The sequence below is a fragment of the Trachypithecus francoisi genome, unplaced genomic scaffold (assembly GCF_009764315.1).
Source record: "Trachypithecus francoisi isolate TF-2019V2 unplaced genomic scaffold, Tfra_2.0 Lachesis_group3, whole genome shotgun sequence".
NCBI classification, from domain to species: Eukaryota; Metazoa; Chordata; class Mammalia; order Primates; family Cercopithecidae; genus Trachypithecus; species Trachypithecus francoisi.
In genome coordinates this window covers 18,306,971-18,321,501 of record NW_022681468.1, presented here as the reverse complement: position 1 = coordinate 18,321,501, position 14,531 = coordinate 18,306,971, and the positions used below count along the sequence as shown (strand labels likewise).

At 37.2% G+C, this 14,531-nt stretch overlaps 1 protein-coding gene across 6 annotated transcripts in view; it reads right to left on the bottom strand.

Annotated features, from left to right (window-relative positions):
- Positions 1-14,531, bottom strand: part of EML5 (EMAP like 5) — a 205,441-nt gene that overhangs the window by 45,644 nt on the left and 145,266 nt on the right. For all 6 annotated transcript variants that reach the window (XR_004432358.1, XM_033191654.1, XM_033191655.1 and 3 more), the window contains exons 22-27: positions 9,803-9,955; positions 8,956-9,087; positions 7,521-7,609; positions 6,156-6,332; positions 2,260-2,461; positions 1,449-1,575 (exon numbers count right to left, since the gene is read on the bottom strand). Coding sequence is in view for 5 of the 6 variants with exons in the window: in XM_033191654.1 (XP_033047545.1) it covers positions 1,449-1,575; positions 2,260-2,461; positions 6,156-6,332; positions 7,521-7,609; positions 8,956-9,087; positions 9,803-9,955 (880 nt within the window). In the remaining variant the exon portion in view is untranslated. The remainder of the gene's footprint in view (positions 1-1,448; positions 1,576-2,259; positions 2,462-6,155; positions 6,333-7,520; positions 7,610-8,955; positions 9,088-9,802; positions 9,956-14,531) is intronic.

The following is a 14,531-nucleotide window of genomic DNA, read 5'->3' as shown; positions in this document are numbered from 1 at the left end:
TATACCCAAATGATTACAAATCATTCTACTATAAAGACACATGCACACATATGTTTATTACAGCCCTGTTTACAATAGCAAAGACTTGGAACCAACACAAATGCCCATCAATAATAGACTGGATAAAGAAAATGTGGCACATAAACACCATGGAATACCATGCAGCCATAAAAAAGGATGAGTTCATGTCCTTTGCAGGGACATGGACGAAGCTGGAAACCACCATTCTCAGCAAACTAACACAGGAACAGAAAACCAAACACCACATGTTCTCACTCATAAGTGGGAGGTGAACAACGAGAACACATGGACACAGGGAGGGGAACATCACACACAGGGGCCTGTCAGGGAGTGGGGATCTAGGGGAGGGATAGCATTAGAAGAAATACCTAATGTAGATGATGGGCTGATGGGTGCAGCAAACCACCATGGCACATGTATACTTATGTAACAAATCTGCACGTTCAGCACATGTATCCCAGAACTTAAAGTATTAAAAAAAAAAAAAAGTGATCTCTCCCCATAAAATGGCCTTGTATATGTCCTTATTTTTTTATTTGCTGATTCTAGACTAAGACCAATAACTCCCATTAAAGACAACCTGACTTTTTAGAAAATTTTTGAAATGAGGATTGTCTATGCTTGAATAAAGGCACATGGATAGGCAGGCCTTTTCAAAACTGAATCACAATACCGCTCACATACTTCTTAAAAAGTACTTGGTATTGCATTCCATTTTTATTATCTCCTCCAACCTCATCACATACATTTATAAAAATTAGCAAATAAGATGAATCGTATCAACCTTATATATATGTATAATTTCCTAAACCACTAGTGTTAATACATAGTGTTACCACCAATAGGGTTTTGTTTTTGTTTTTTTTTTTTGCAGGTTTTTTTTTTGAGACAGGGCCTCATTCTAACACCCAGGTAGGAGCACAGTGGCGCCAATCATAACTCACTGCAATCTCAACTTCCTGGGCTCAAGCAATGCTCCTGCCTCAGCCTTTGAAGTAGCTAGGATTATAAACACACACCATTACACCTGGATTATTTTTATATTTCCATAGAGACAAGGTCTCACTACATCACCCAGGCTGATACCAAAAGGTATTTAAAGACATATTGCAATGGCGCAATCTTGGCTCACTGCAAGTTCCGTCTCCTGGGTTCATGCCATTCTCCTGCCTCAGCCTCCCAAGTAGCTGGGACTACAGGCGCCCACCACCATGCCCAGCTAATTTGCTAATTTTTTTTTGTATTTTTGTAGAGACGGGGTTTCACCAAGTTAGCCAGGACAGTCTCGATCTCCTGACCTTGTGATCCGCCTGCCTCGGCCTCCCAAAGTGCTGGGATTACAGGCGTGAGCCACTGCGCCCAGCCGATAAATTCCATTTTTAATGACAATATCTTTTTCTTCATCCAATATTAAACTAAATTATTACCTTTCATCAGTTGAGGGTTCTTTTTGTTGTAAATGAGGCTTGATTCCAAACATTGGGCGAATATTTGTTGATAAGGCTCTGATGGTATAACTGATTTCATTCTCCCTTGTAACATCACTGTCATAGCCTACAGTCAAAATACAGGAGTTATTCTTTAAGCAATAACCAAGATCAATTATGATCTTAGAAACTGGATACAAAGATGTTCAACAATATGAAATAAATTAAGTTGTTATAAGCAAATTATGAAGTAATATGCAACCAGAAAAAATGATGTAGAAGAATATTTAATTATATGTAATGATGTTTTCAAAGTATTATTAAGTAATAATAGCAGGTTAAAAAATAAGTTCAATACAACCACACTTTTCTTAAAAAAATATTAGCTACATACATCTTAGGATATACCCCAAATGTTAAAAGAGGTGTTACCTCTGTGTGGTCAAATTATGGAGGCTGTGTTTAATTTTTATGGCAAAATACATTTTCTATAATGAGCTGATACTACTGGTATATTAGAAGAAAATCAAAATTATTTTAAAATATGAGGTTTAATAATATAAAATTTACCTTAACAATACTTATTTAAAATTTAGATATTCTTCATTTGTAGATAAATAACATCTAAGTCATAAATTCATGGCAACCTGTTGTTCTTGAGTCACAAAATGGATTTTGATGTTAAACAGACTAAGAACGGTAATACTACAATTATTCAAATATTATTATTACTTGTTATAACTTCTACAGCTTAAATAAGTTGTGCTAAATTTTCCCGATATTTTTGTTCAAGTATTATAAAATGACATACCCCCATCTTCTTCAGAATCAATGTCGGATTCTTCACTATCACAAGGCCTTTTTTCTCGATAGCCTTCCATCTCATTTGTCCACACCATTAAAGACATATCTGTACCTCCTAGGGTAACCAACATGCTGTCATCATAAGTCCAGCGAACATTTGTGACATGTGTACTATGGGCCACATACCTCTTAAACTTTCCAAATTTCCCCTAAAGAGGAAGAAAATTCAAAAAATCTTTCTGAGAAATTTCATTAAATATTTCCATTATGATTTTGAGTTTATTTTATTTTATTTTATTTTTTTTTTTTTTGTTCTTTTTTTTTTTTTGAGACGGAATCTCGCTCTGTCGCCCAGGCTGGAGTGCAGTGGCCGGATCTCAGCTCACTGCAAGCTCCGCCTCCCGGGTTTACGCCATTCTCCTGCCTCAGCCTCCCGAGTAGCTGGGACTACAGGCGCCCGCCACGTCGCCCGGCTAGTTTTTTGTATTTTTTAGTGGAGACGGGGTTTCACCAGGTTAGCCGGGATGGTCTCGATCTCCTGACCTCGTGATCCGCCCGTCTCGGCCTCCCAAAGTGCTGGGATTACAGGCTTGAGCCACCGCGTCCGGCCGAGTTTATTTTATTAATAAATAATTAGAAATTAATCATTTCAAGTGCAATGTGTTAAAAAAATTGGAGAAAATACTGAAACTCAGCAGAATAAAAGATACCAAATTCCCAAACCTGTTAAGGACAAGATATAAAGCCAGTAGTTTCACAAAATGCTAGTACCCCAGGCAAAATTCTTTAAAAAACCAAGTTGGTATTCTGCATTAAAAGCATAAAAATGTTCTTGTATTTGACTCACCCATCTCCCTTTTAGGGATCTATGCTAAGAAAAATGCTATATGTGTAAAAAATACTTACCATGGTATTTACTTATAGTAGTGAAAAAAATTAAATACCTTAAATGTTCAAAGTAATAGTTAATTACAATGTATATGGAATAGTGTATATATATTAAAGACAATGGTTAAGCAGATGTATTACTGTTGGAAACAGATGCAATAATTGAGAAAGGATACACACGCCTATGTGCAGCATGAGTATGTTAACAAAAAGTAACTATCAATTCCTTTGGTACACATCTATGTATATACTCATGTAAATATCTTTCATCTTAATTCATCAGTGCTTTTGTTTGTAAGCAATATACATAGAAATGTATTTTCCTTTTAAATAACAATAAAAGTTTAAGTTATAAATACTGGCAACTTTAAAATCTAGCATTACCAAGTTACATACATTTCAAATCAAAGCATCATAAAGCAGGTTTTCCATTAAAATCTTTTCAAAGGTGTTAAAATGAGAGATGTCTTATACAAAACACAGTGATAGCAAATTGTGAATTCCCTAGGAATGGCGACTCTTTTTTTTTGTTTTTGATACTGGAGTGCAGTGGCGTGATCTCGGCCCACCGTAACCTCCGCCTCCTGGTTCAAATGATTCTCCTGCCTCAGCCTCCCAAGAAGCTGGGATTACAGGTATCCGCCACCGTGCCCAGCTAATTTTTTCTGTTTTTAATAGAGACGGGGTTTCACCATGTTAACTAGGCTGGTCTCGAACTCCTGACCTCAGGTGATCCACCTGTCTCAGCCTCCCAAAGTGCTGGGATTATAGGCGTGAGCCACTGCGCCTGGCAGGAATAATGACTTTTAATAAAAGCTGTGAGGGATCTGTCATCAAAGCATGGCAAGAAGGTAGTTTCTCTAAGACTGCGTGGTTCTTGCTACACTAAGGTGAAAAAATAATCTGTAGACCAATATCCCAGAACCTATTCTTTAGGGATCTACACCATCTGAAATGCTGGAAGTGAAGTTTCTGACAAATATTTTAGTGGAACACATTGTTAACAACTAAGACCCTACCATTTATACGTATCTAAAACAGGAATCTGTGGAATATTTTCTTGGGTGTCTGAGTTTTCAATGAGAATTTTTAAACCTGTGTTTTCATTTCAATGCTGATCTAAAAATATTAATATGAGCGCCAGAAAAAATGATGTAGAAGAATATTTAATTATACGTAATGATGTTTTCAAAGTATTACTAAGTAATAATAGCAGGTTAAAAAATAAGTTCAATACGACCACACTTAAGATCACCAGGAACTGAATACCACAATATGATTTCATGCCCTATTTCAAATTTATCTTTATGCTCATGGTGGTGCCAGAGTGTAACATATAACTTAATTTGTGAATTAAGAAATAAATGCTGCCAGATACAGTGACTTGTGCCTGTAATCCCACCACTTTAGGATGCCGAGGCAGGAGGATCACTTAAGTTCAGGAGTTTGAGACCAGCATAGGCAACATCTGGAAACCCCGCCTCTACAAAAAAAAAAAAAAAAAAAAAATTAATTAGCCAGGCATGGTGGCATGTGCCTGTGGTCCCAGTTACTCAAGAGGCTGAGGTGGGAGGATAACTTGGGTTTGGGAGGTCGAGGCTGCAGTGAGCCATGATTGTGCCTGGGTGACAGAGAGAGAGAGACGTTGTCTAAAAAAAAAGAGAAAGAAATGCATTGTATCTGGACTTGATATATAAATTTTATTTCTGTGTTAAGCAAAAGCCTAATATTTTACAGTAGTTTGAACAGAGGCAAGTGATAAAAGAATTAAGCACTTGCACAGCACACAGTAGCATAGGTACGTAGAATGTCAAAGAACCTGTTGGCTGGGCCCAGTGGCTCATGCCTGTAATCCCGGCACTTTGGGAGGTCGAAGTGGGGGATTCACAAGGTCAGGAGCTCGAGACCAGCCTGACCAACACGGTGAAACCCCATCTCTACTAAAAATACAAAAAAATTAGCCGGGCATGGTGGTGCAAGCCTGTAATCCCAGCTACTCAGGGGGCTGAGGCAGGTGAATAGCTTGAATCCGGGAGGCAGAGGTTGCAGTGAGCTGAGAGCGCGACACTGCACTCCAGTCTGGCGACAAAGTGAGACTCCATCTCAGAAACAACAACAACAACAAAAATCTTAATATACATAAGCAGCAAGTAAATACCAATTTTAAGCAGAAAATCATTAACAAATGATGCTGATGATTTAAAATGCACATAAATTCTGCTACGAAAGCAGGAAAAAAAGAATCTGTATTATTTGGTTTCAACAAAAAAGTCATTCATTACATTCAATCAATGGTGTTTAATTTTACAAGCGTCAGTATTTTCTATTTAATTGGTTAAAACAACTTAAAGTTTGAAGTTGTAACTATAAAGAGTTTATATTTACTGTTAATAGTATATATTTAATTAAAAATAGAAAAATTATTGAAGTTAATATTGGGGATAAAACGAATGTCTCTCTCTCTCTTTTGACATAGGATTTTGCTTTGTCACCCAGGCTGGTGTGCAACAACATGACCACAGCTCACTGTAGCCTCCAACTCCCGGGCTCAAGCAATTTTCCCACCTTAGCCTCCTGAATAGCTAGGACTACCGGCATTACCACAATGCCTGGCTAATTTTTTTCTCTGTTTTGTAGAGAGGACGTCTTTCTATGCTGCCCAGGCTGGCCTGAAATGTCTGGCCTCAAGTGAGCTTCCCACCTCAGGCTCCCAAAGTATTATGCTGGGATTACAGGCATGAGCCCCTGTCCCCAGCCAAGATGTTTCTTGTAAAAGGGATATTCACATTAGTCAATACTGAAAAACACTATAGGATATGATATATAACTTAAGGCATGGGATCATAAATTATAATACTTAAAAGCTATAGATATGAAACATAATTCTGAACCTTCGATATTACAACATTACATATTACATGTGTACAATTAATAACAATGAAATGCTATGACAGGACATTACCTTAACCATTTCATCATTTATGATCATTAGGAAAGTTAAAGAAAAACACATACTTTAGTAGGATATCTAAATAACTTCACAAATCCCAAATCATCCCCAGTAGCTAGAACCATTTTGTCACTCGTGAGGCAAGAAGCAGTTACATCTGTAACTTCTCCAATTACTGGCCAAATTCCTTCACAGCATAAACCAAGTACACTTGTCCATGATGCCCAAGCAATTTTTTCTACCTAAGAAGGAAAAACAATGCTGTAAGTTTGGATTATCCAAACCTAAAATATTAACAACCAAAATGTAAACATTTTTCTTTGTAATTATGTGTGTCACAAGTAAAATGAAAGTTTTAATGAAAAAATAGTTAAATTATTAGTTGTCTTGGTTTTATAGCTTCCCAGAGCCTAATAGTTGCTACAGAAAATTTTAACATAGCATTATTCAGAATATAATCATATATCCACTGTGTGTTCTAGATGCTAAGCAAACATAAAACTGTTTCTGACTTCAGGATAATCAAGTAAGATTCTTACAGTTCATGTTTAAATTTCTAATAATGCATTATAAGTATGTTTTCCAACTAACCCTTAGAAGAAATTTAGAACTTTTACTTATGGTCCCTCCCTTCATTAAGCCACTTTCATGTTAAATTTGTTAAGCCTCTCTTCCTAGGTCAAGTTAAAAAAAAAAGGGGGGGGGTCTAATATTGTCAGGCACAAAATGCAACACGATTTTTCTTGTTTTGTTTTTTTTTTTTTTTAAAAAAAAAAAAAACAGTAATCTGCCAACAAACATCTTAGACATATGGATTCCTAAGGACGTGACAGATACGCAGTACTCCAATCTTAGATGACACGTCTTCTATTTGCTATTTCATGCTTCTTGTCTTTAGAGGAAAGTAACGGAGCATAGCTAGCCATACAAGTGATTTATTCCTTTTTTTTTTTTTTTTTTAATACAGGGTCTCACTGTGTTACCCATGCTGGAGTGTAGTGGCATGAACACGGCTCACTGCAGCCTCCACCTCCTAGGCTCAAGCAATACTCCCACCTCAGCCTCCCAAGTAATTGGGACTATAGGCACATGCCACCACGCCCAACTAATTTTTTGTATTTTTCTGTAGAGATAGGGTTTCAACATGTTCTCCAGTCTGGTCTTGAACTCCTGAGCACAAGCAATCTGCCTGCCTCGACTTCCAAACTGCTGGGATTACAGGCATGAGCCACCATGCCCGCTGACTCCTTTTATTAATATAGTGTTTCTTCCTTCACCCATGTATTCTGACTCAATAAACTCAAGAATATCCATTATTTTAATAATTTGAGAACAGATTTCATGTGTAACTAAACGATAAAAAGTAGGTATCAGTTTTTTAGCCACTCTTATTCACATAAACAACACTACAAGTACCACTGTTGTCCTACCTCCACGCTGGGGATGGTTTGTTTTTTCCCTCTGGGAGCTTCAAAGAATAATTGTTCCTTAGCACCAGTATTGACCTGTAAAAGCTTTCCTTAAAAAAAATTTTTAAAAATATTTACACATATAAAATACATATAAATACATATACCATCAGTATGATGTTTAAGTTTTATGGGAAAAAAATCAGCTTAAATATAAAACCTATTTTCTGCTGCAGTCAACATACAGTAAGAGCATTTTATTTTTATAATTCCATATTATTAAGTAACTAAATTCATAAGTGGTTTGATTTTTGTATATGTATATACATAAAAATGATTTCTTTGGTTATGCATATGTAAAAAATTCCTAGAAACAAATGTTAAAATATTTTTTAAAGTGTAAGTATCTATTTAACTATATTTAGAAATACTTTATGATGCTCAATTTATACAGCTGAATACATGAAACAATACCATCCTTAAAAAGAGAGCATTTAAAATACTTAACGTTTACCAAACATATTAAACTCAGTAACATGCCATGTATTCTGTTAAAATACAAAGATACTTATTAAGTTCTTTATGTTATATGATTATGACTCTTTTTAAAGAATATATTGCATATCAGACAATGAGAAAAATGACTTTAAAATCTTAATTAACATTTCTTTTTAAAAATGTATTACTTTTTTTTAGGAATGGGGTCTCACTCTGTTGCCCAGGCTGGTCTCAAACCCCTGGGTCAAGCAGTCCTCCAGCCTTGGCCTCCCAAAGTACTGGGATTACAGGCATGAGCCACCACACCTGGCCAACATTTCTATAGTCTATTTATATCAAATTTATATAACAGAGATTAATACATCATCACAACAAATTTTTTGCATAATATTTAAATTACTTTACAAAGTAAACAACTAATCACTTACTGTACTATTATTTGAATGATATTAGGTGAAGTATTGAAAAGTGTAGGCTAGGTGCAGTGGCTCATGCCTATAATCCCAGAACTTTGGGATGCCAAGGTGGGAGGATTGCTTGAGTCCAGGAGTTCGGGACCAGCCTGGGCAATATAGTGAGACCCTGTCTCTACAAAAAATTTAAAAATTAGCCAGGCATGGTGGTGCATGCCTGCAGTCCCAGCTACTCAGGAGGCTGAGTTGGGAGGATCACTTAAGCCCAGGAGGTCGAGGTTGTAGTAAACTGTGATTGTACCACAGCACTGCAGCCTGGGTGACAGAGTGAGACCTGTCTCAAAAAAAGAAAAGAAAAAAGAAAAAGTCTCAACTCTATAGTGTTCATCTTCAGATGTAAAATAGTAAAAAATAATTTTGAGAATAATGGTTGTTTTCCCCAATTCTTTTAAACTCATCTGTTGAATCACTTTTCTGTTTCTCTAATATAGCTATACTAAATCAAATGAAACTTTTATCAAATATTAAGTTATTTAAAGTCTTACCTCTAATATCCCAATCAATATGGGTTATGTAACTGGTAGCTCCTTTGCATATTCCTACTCGTTTACTACTCATTACATTGTATATATCTATAAAGCTGTCATGGGATGCTACAGCAAGATATTTCCCAGAACCTATAATAGAAACATATTTGCTTGACATTTTCTATCTTTGGAAATACTTTTTTACACTCTGCAACTAGAGTTAATTTTCCTTTTCTTTATGGAGGAATCTTAGTTGTTTCATAATAAGAAGACAGACATGTCAAATGACAAATGATAACATTTTTCAAGTATATTAAACTTAACAAAATAATTTTTTAATGTAACAAATTAGTTCAGTGGGAAGCAAATGTCAAAAACTATGTATGATATAGTTTTGATACTTTGGATTTAAAAAAACTCCCTCTAAATTTAGAAAAAAATGGAACTAAACCAACATAAATAAATTTTGCCTTAACATTAGTAATTGCTGCATTACAGTAAGTTTGTAGTAGATAATGAATACATGGAAGTTAATGGAGTAAAATGAGTGCAATTTCAAAAGCATTAAGAATATAATGAAAACAGTTATCCAGCCCCTTTTATGTCACAGATGAGGAAACAAAAGCTCAGAGGAGCATCCTGGCTCAAGTCACACAGAAAATTCAGTAACAGAATTGGCACTAAGACAGATATTTGCACCAATCTAACAACAGGGCTTTTACCTCTTGCTACACTGCCTCCTCTAGTAAAAGAGTTAAGTTCTCAGATAATATAACAGTTAATAAAAATTATACATGATACATTTAATCCCAAGTATCATGCCAGACCCAAGTTAATACGCAAATACAATTTCAATGGCTCTTACCAGGTGAAAATCGAATATCTGAAATCATATCTTTTCTGTGATGAAAAGACACAAGATCCTCTAGAGTATCTGCATTTGCCATTAAGAAGCTTCCATCGTTGAGACCTACGGCTAAAGCTTTACCATCAGGAGAAAAACAGCAACACCTCCCACCTGAAAGAGAAAGAGTATATTAGGCAATTTCCCCACCCCACTTTTTTTAAAGTATGGGCCAGGTGTGGTGGCTCATGCCTATAATCCAAGCACTCTGGGGAGCTGAGGCAGGAGGACTGCCTGAGGCCAGGAGGTTAAGACCAGCCTGGGCAACACAGCAAGACCCCATCTCTACCAGTAGACAGAGTAGGGGAAGGGGCAAGGGGGAAGAAAGAAGAGGGAAGGGAAGACAGGTATGTAAGTAAGTAAATAAATAGACAGGCATGGTGGCACACACCTGTAGTCCCATTTACTCAGGAGGCTGAGGTGGGAGGACTGTTTGAGCCCAGGAGGTTGAGGGTGCAGTGAGCTATGATTGCACCACTGCACTCCAGCCTGCGTTACAGAGTGAGACCTTGCCTCAAAAAAAAAAAAAAAAAGTATTTGCTAAAAGAATCTATTATTTCAAAAAGGTTGCCTCTTTATTATGGCCTCAAATCAATATTAAAAAAGAATCAAGAGATACAGATGAAAGTTTTCTATAGAAGTCAATGGTATGGAATTCTAAGCAGGAATGAAACTCACTTCTAAATACAACAAAAGCAAGTACTGATATTTACCTTAAAAGAAATTAAGTTGATGAAAACTAATGAGATTTTAATTAACATAAAAAGCCAATGATATACGTGGAAGTTTTTTGCAGAGTAGGTTTTACCTTTGTAGCTCCTTTCCAAAAAAACAGAAATCTAAGAAATAAGTCATCTTTATAAAAATGATTTTTTTTTTTTGAGATGGAATTTCCCTCTTGTTGCCTAGGCTGGAGTGCAATGGCGTCCAAATCCTGGATTCAAGTGATTCTCCTGCCTCAGCCTCCCAAGTAGCTGGGATTACAGGCATGTGCCACCAGGACTGGCTACTTTTGTATTTTTAGTAGAAATGAGGTTTCACCATGTTAGTAAGGCTGGTCCCAAACTTCTCACCTCAGGTGAACCGCCTGCCTCCGACTCCCAAAGTGCTGGGATTACAGGCGTGAGCCACACTGCCTGGCCTATGAAACTATTTTTAAAAATCTGATAATAGGTCATTATTAACAGTAGCAAGATATATCTATCTATATAAGTTTCAGAACCATATATGAAATGATAATTTTATTAATGATAAAATTAATATCATTCATTAATGTCATTAATGATGTTAACATTAATTAGTAAAACTAAGGGTTAGTGCTGCACTGATAAACACAAAAAAGACTTACCCTAACAGCAAGGGTTGCAGCAAACATATTCAAAAACCCTAAGGATTTTGGTATCTTGTATGAAATCTGATGAGGAAAGGATGAGGTATATATAGAATGAAAAGTTATAGAGTAAATTGAGAACAAGTAGTCTTTTAATTATCAAGCACACATATGATTTCTCAGATTTGAGAGTCAAGAGATGATGGTGACCTGGAGCAGGGTGGCAGCAGTGGAGGTGATAAGATTTGGATATATTTCAAAGACAGAGCTGGTAGAACTTTGACCAACTGGCTGTGGGGTAAAAGGCATCAAGGGCATGGTTTTGCTTGAGTGGTGATGCCATTTACTGAGAAGGGATAAACTAGAGGAGCAACCAATGCTTAGTTCTGTACAAATTAAGTTAAAGATGCCTATGAGAAGTTCAAGTGAAGACATGAAGGAGACAATTTAATATATGAATCCTTTTCAGGAGCTCAAGGGAGAAGAACAGACGAGATATAATATGGGACACAGTCGCACACAGATAGTAGTTACAACCACAAACTGGTTAAGAGTTTGTTATTAATTGGTTGCCTCTCAGTTCCAAATCCAGCCTTCTTTTTCCTGCTACGTGATCCTGAAACTGGATGCTGTAGTATGTTTTCTCTTGCTAGTTGACTTGAATTTTGCCAGTAGATACACTGGAGGGACACTGCAAGACCAAAGCACAAGGAAAAGACTCCTTCCCTCTTACCATGTGCTGGAGCTAGAGGGTCAATGGAGGGTCCATCCTTCCCCTCCATGAGGTTAATTCCTCATTAGTCCTATGGGTTGCAGCTGCTTGGAGTTGCTACTTCTGCGTTGCATATGAAAAATCTATTCAAACATTCTTACCTCCCTAAGCTTTTAGATTCATTCCTCTCCATCGGGTGTCAGCCCATGGGTGACACCCCTTAGAATCCTCTTTTATGCCTTTTAGTAGTTAACCACCTTTAATTAGTTAACAAGTCGTATTAAATTTTCTGTTCAAATTACTGGGGGTAATTTCTGTCTCTTGACAGATAGAGAATTGGTACTGAAGTGGTCTCCGGAGAGAGACCATCAAAGATGGATTGGCTTAGTTATGCCTTTGGGCTTGAGCACAGTGCTGGGCCCTTACCAACGGGAAATGGAATGCTAACAACACAAGGTATACATTGGTATCACAATTAATCAAGTTATCTCCTGTTGTTGATTATGATAAAGTGTCTACTGAGGTAAGTGTCTACTAAGCTAAGCACCTTGGGAGCCCATAAGGCTGCTGCCCTTCGCATTACCATAGTGATGATGATAAGGACTGTGGTGTGCAATAGATTTTACTGACAGTCAGGAACATTTACAGAAAGAAGTAAAACTCGGGTCCTTAAACTATGAGCATGAGTTGTGGTCTCAGTAGAGAATGCTTCCATGGCAAGTCTAAAACAATGTTTGGCATCTTAAATCCACAGGACTGATATTACTAAACATTAAACACAAATTTAATTGTGTGAGTTGCAAATTTACAATGTCAATTGAATTGACAGCCTCGCCAAGTTCTTTATGCGAAAATTAAGGCATTAATTGGGCACTCTGAAACTTGGAATGGGGATATCTGGTTGGACTTAAATTAAGCTGAGAAACTCAAACTTCTGTTATTCTGAGTCTCACTTTCCAGTGCAAATAGCTTGCTTTCCCTGTGTCTGAGAAGGCTGACCTTCTGGGGCAGCTGCCCTGCAGGGAAATGCTCATCTTTCTGAAGAATTACCACAACCCCTCCTTTGCTGTCACTACTCATAACGTGGGTCAAACTGCAGCATACTCTAGGACAGAGATCAGCAAACATTTTCTTAAATAACAAAATAGTAAATATTTTCAACTTTGTGTGCCATACGGTCTCTGTCACAAATACTAAGCTCTGCTATCATAGTGTGAAAGCAGCCCTAGATGATACATAAATGAATGAGCATGGCTGTGATCCAATAAAACTTTATTTACAAAATCAGGAAGTGGGCTGGCTTTGACCCATGGGCTGACACCTCATGAAGAGGAATGAACCTAAAAGCTCAGGGAGGTAAGAATGTTTGAATAGATTTTTCATATGCAACCTGCACATCCATCCCCCAACTACATCCCCCAAGAAAGTCTAGAAAATAGTCCCTTCACTAATGCATTGAAAAATATACTAAGGGCAGCATCTGCATCTCAAAAAGCTCTATGACTGTTCTCATACATAAGTTAGCAATGACCATAGTACAAATTTGTCCAACCTGTGGCCCATGGGTGGCATGCAGACCAGGATGGCTTTGAATATGACTCAACACAAATCCATAAGCTTTCTTAAAACATCATGAGCTTTTTTTGTGATTTTTAAAAACTCATCAGCTATCATTAGTGTTAGTGTATTTTATGTGTGGCCCAAGACAATTCTTCTTCCAATGCAGCCCAGGGAAGCCAAAAGATTGGATACCCCTGCCACAGGAGATGTTGCCATTGACCCAGCCTCCCTGATTTAACAGAGATAATCATGGAGAATCGGAGGCCAAGTAGCAGCATTTAACCAACCCACCTCTGGATTGTAAAGGTAGATGCTTTTACAGAAAAAGACAGCAGGAATATACTGATAATCACAATGTTTTAGCCTGTGGAGATTTCTGTTGGTGGCTAATGAATCACATTTATTTAGGAATGAAGTAGATGCGTAGGCTACTAGATGAATGTTTGATTTGTATAATAGAGAAACCCCATACCTGGTGACTAGAAACCTGACTCAAATTAAATCACCATAATGAGAATCACAGATTCTCAGTTTTCACACCTAAGCTAATTCATATACTCAGAGCCCCTTGATTGAAGAAAAGGCCAGCCAATGACGAAGGACCCTGTAGCACTACCACAAGTATATAATATCTTTCTTTGAGGACTCTGTAGCCACTTACTATTATAGAATGACTGTGAACTGGGAAAATTGAAATACTCAAATTTTCAAGGATTACCAGACACTAGACATAGGCTCTAAATTATAATTCTTGGGAACACAAAATGTTGCTGCTGTATACCAGTCAAAATGGGAGCTTATGGTGATCCTGTGACAGATGAGTCTTAAGCCAAGTTTGAATCACAGTAGGCCAAGACGGTTTGTGGAACGCATCCAATTCCTGAATTAAAAGAGGTATATGTGGCAACTGGTAGACTCCTCCACATTGGCTCTACAATCCATGTGGTAAGAGTCATTACAATAAGAACTAAGTGAAAACCCCTGGAAATTCTCCTCCCTTCCAAGGCAATAAACCAGAAACAAAACCTCAAGCCTGAGAATCACAAAAATCAGTAATACCACCACAGACTCGAAATGTGCAGGAGTCT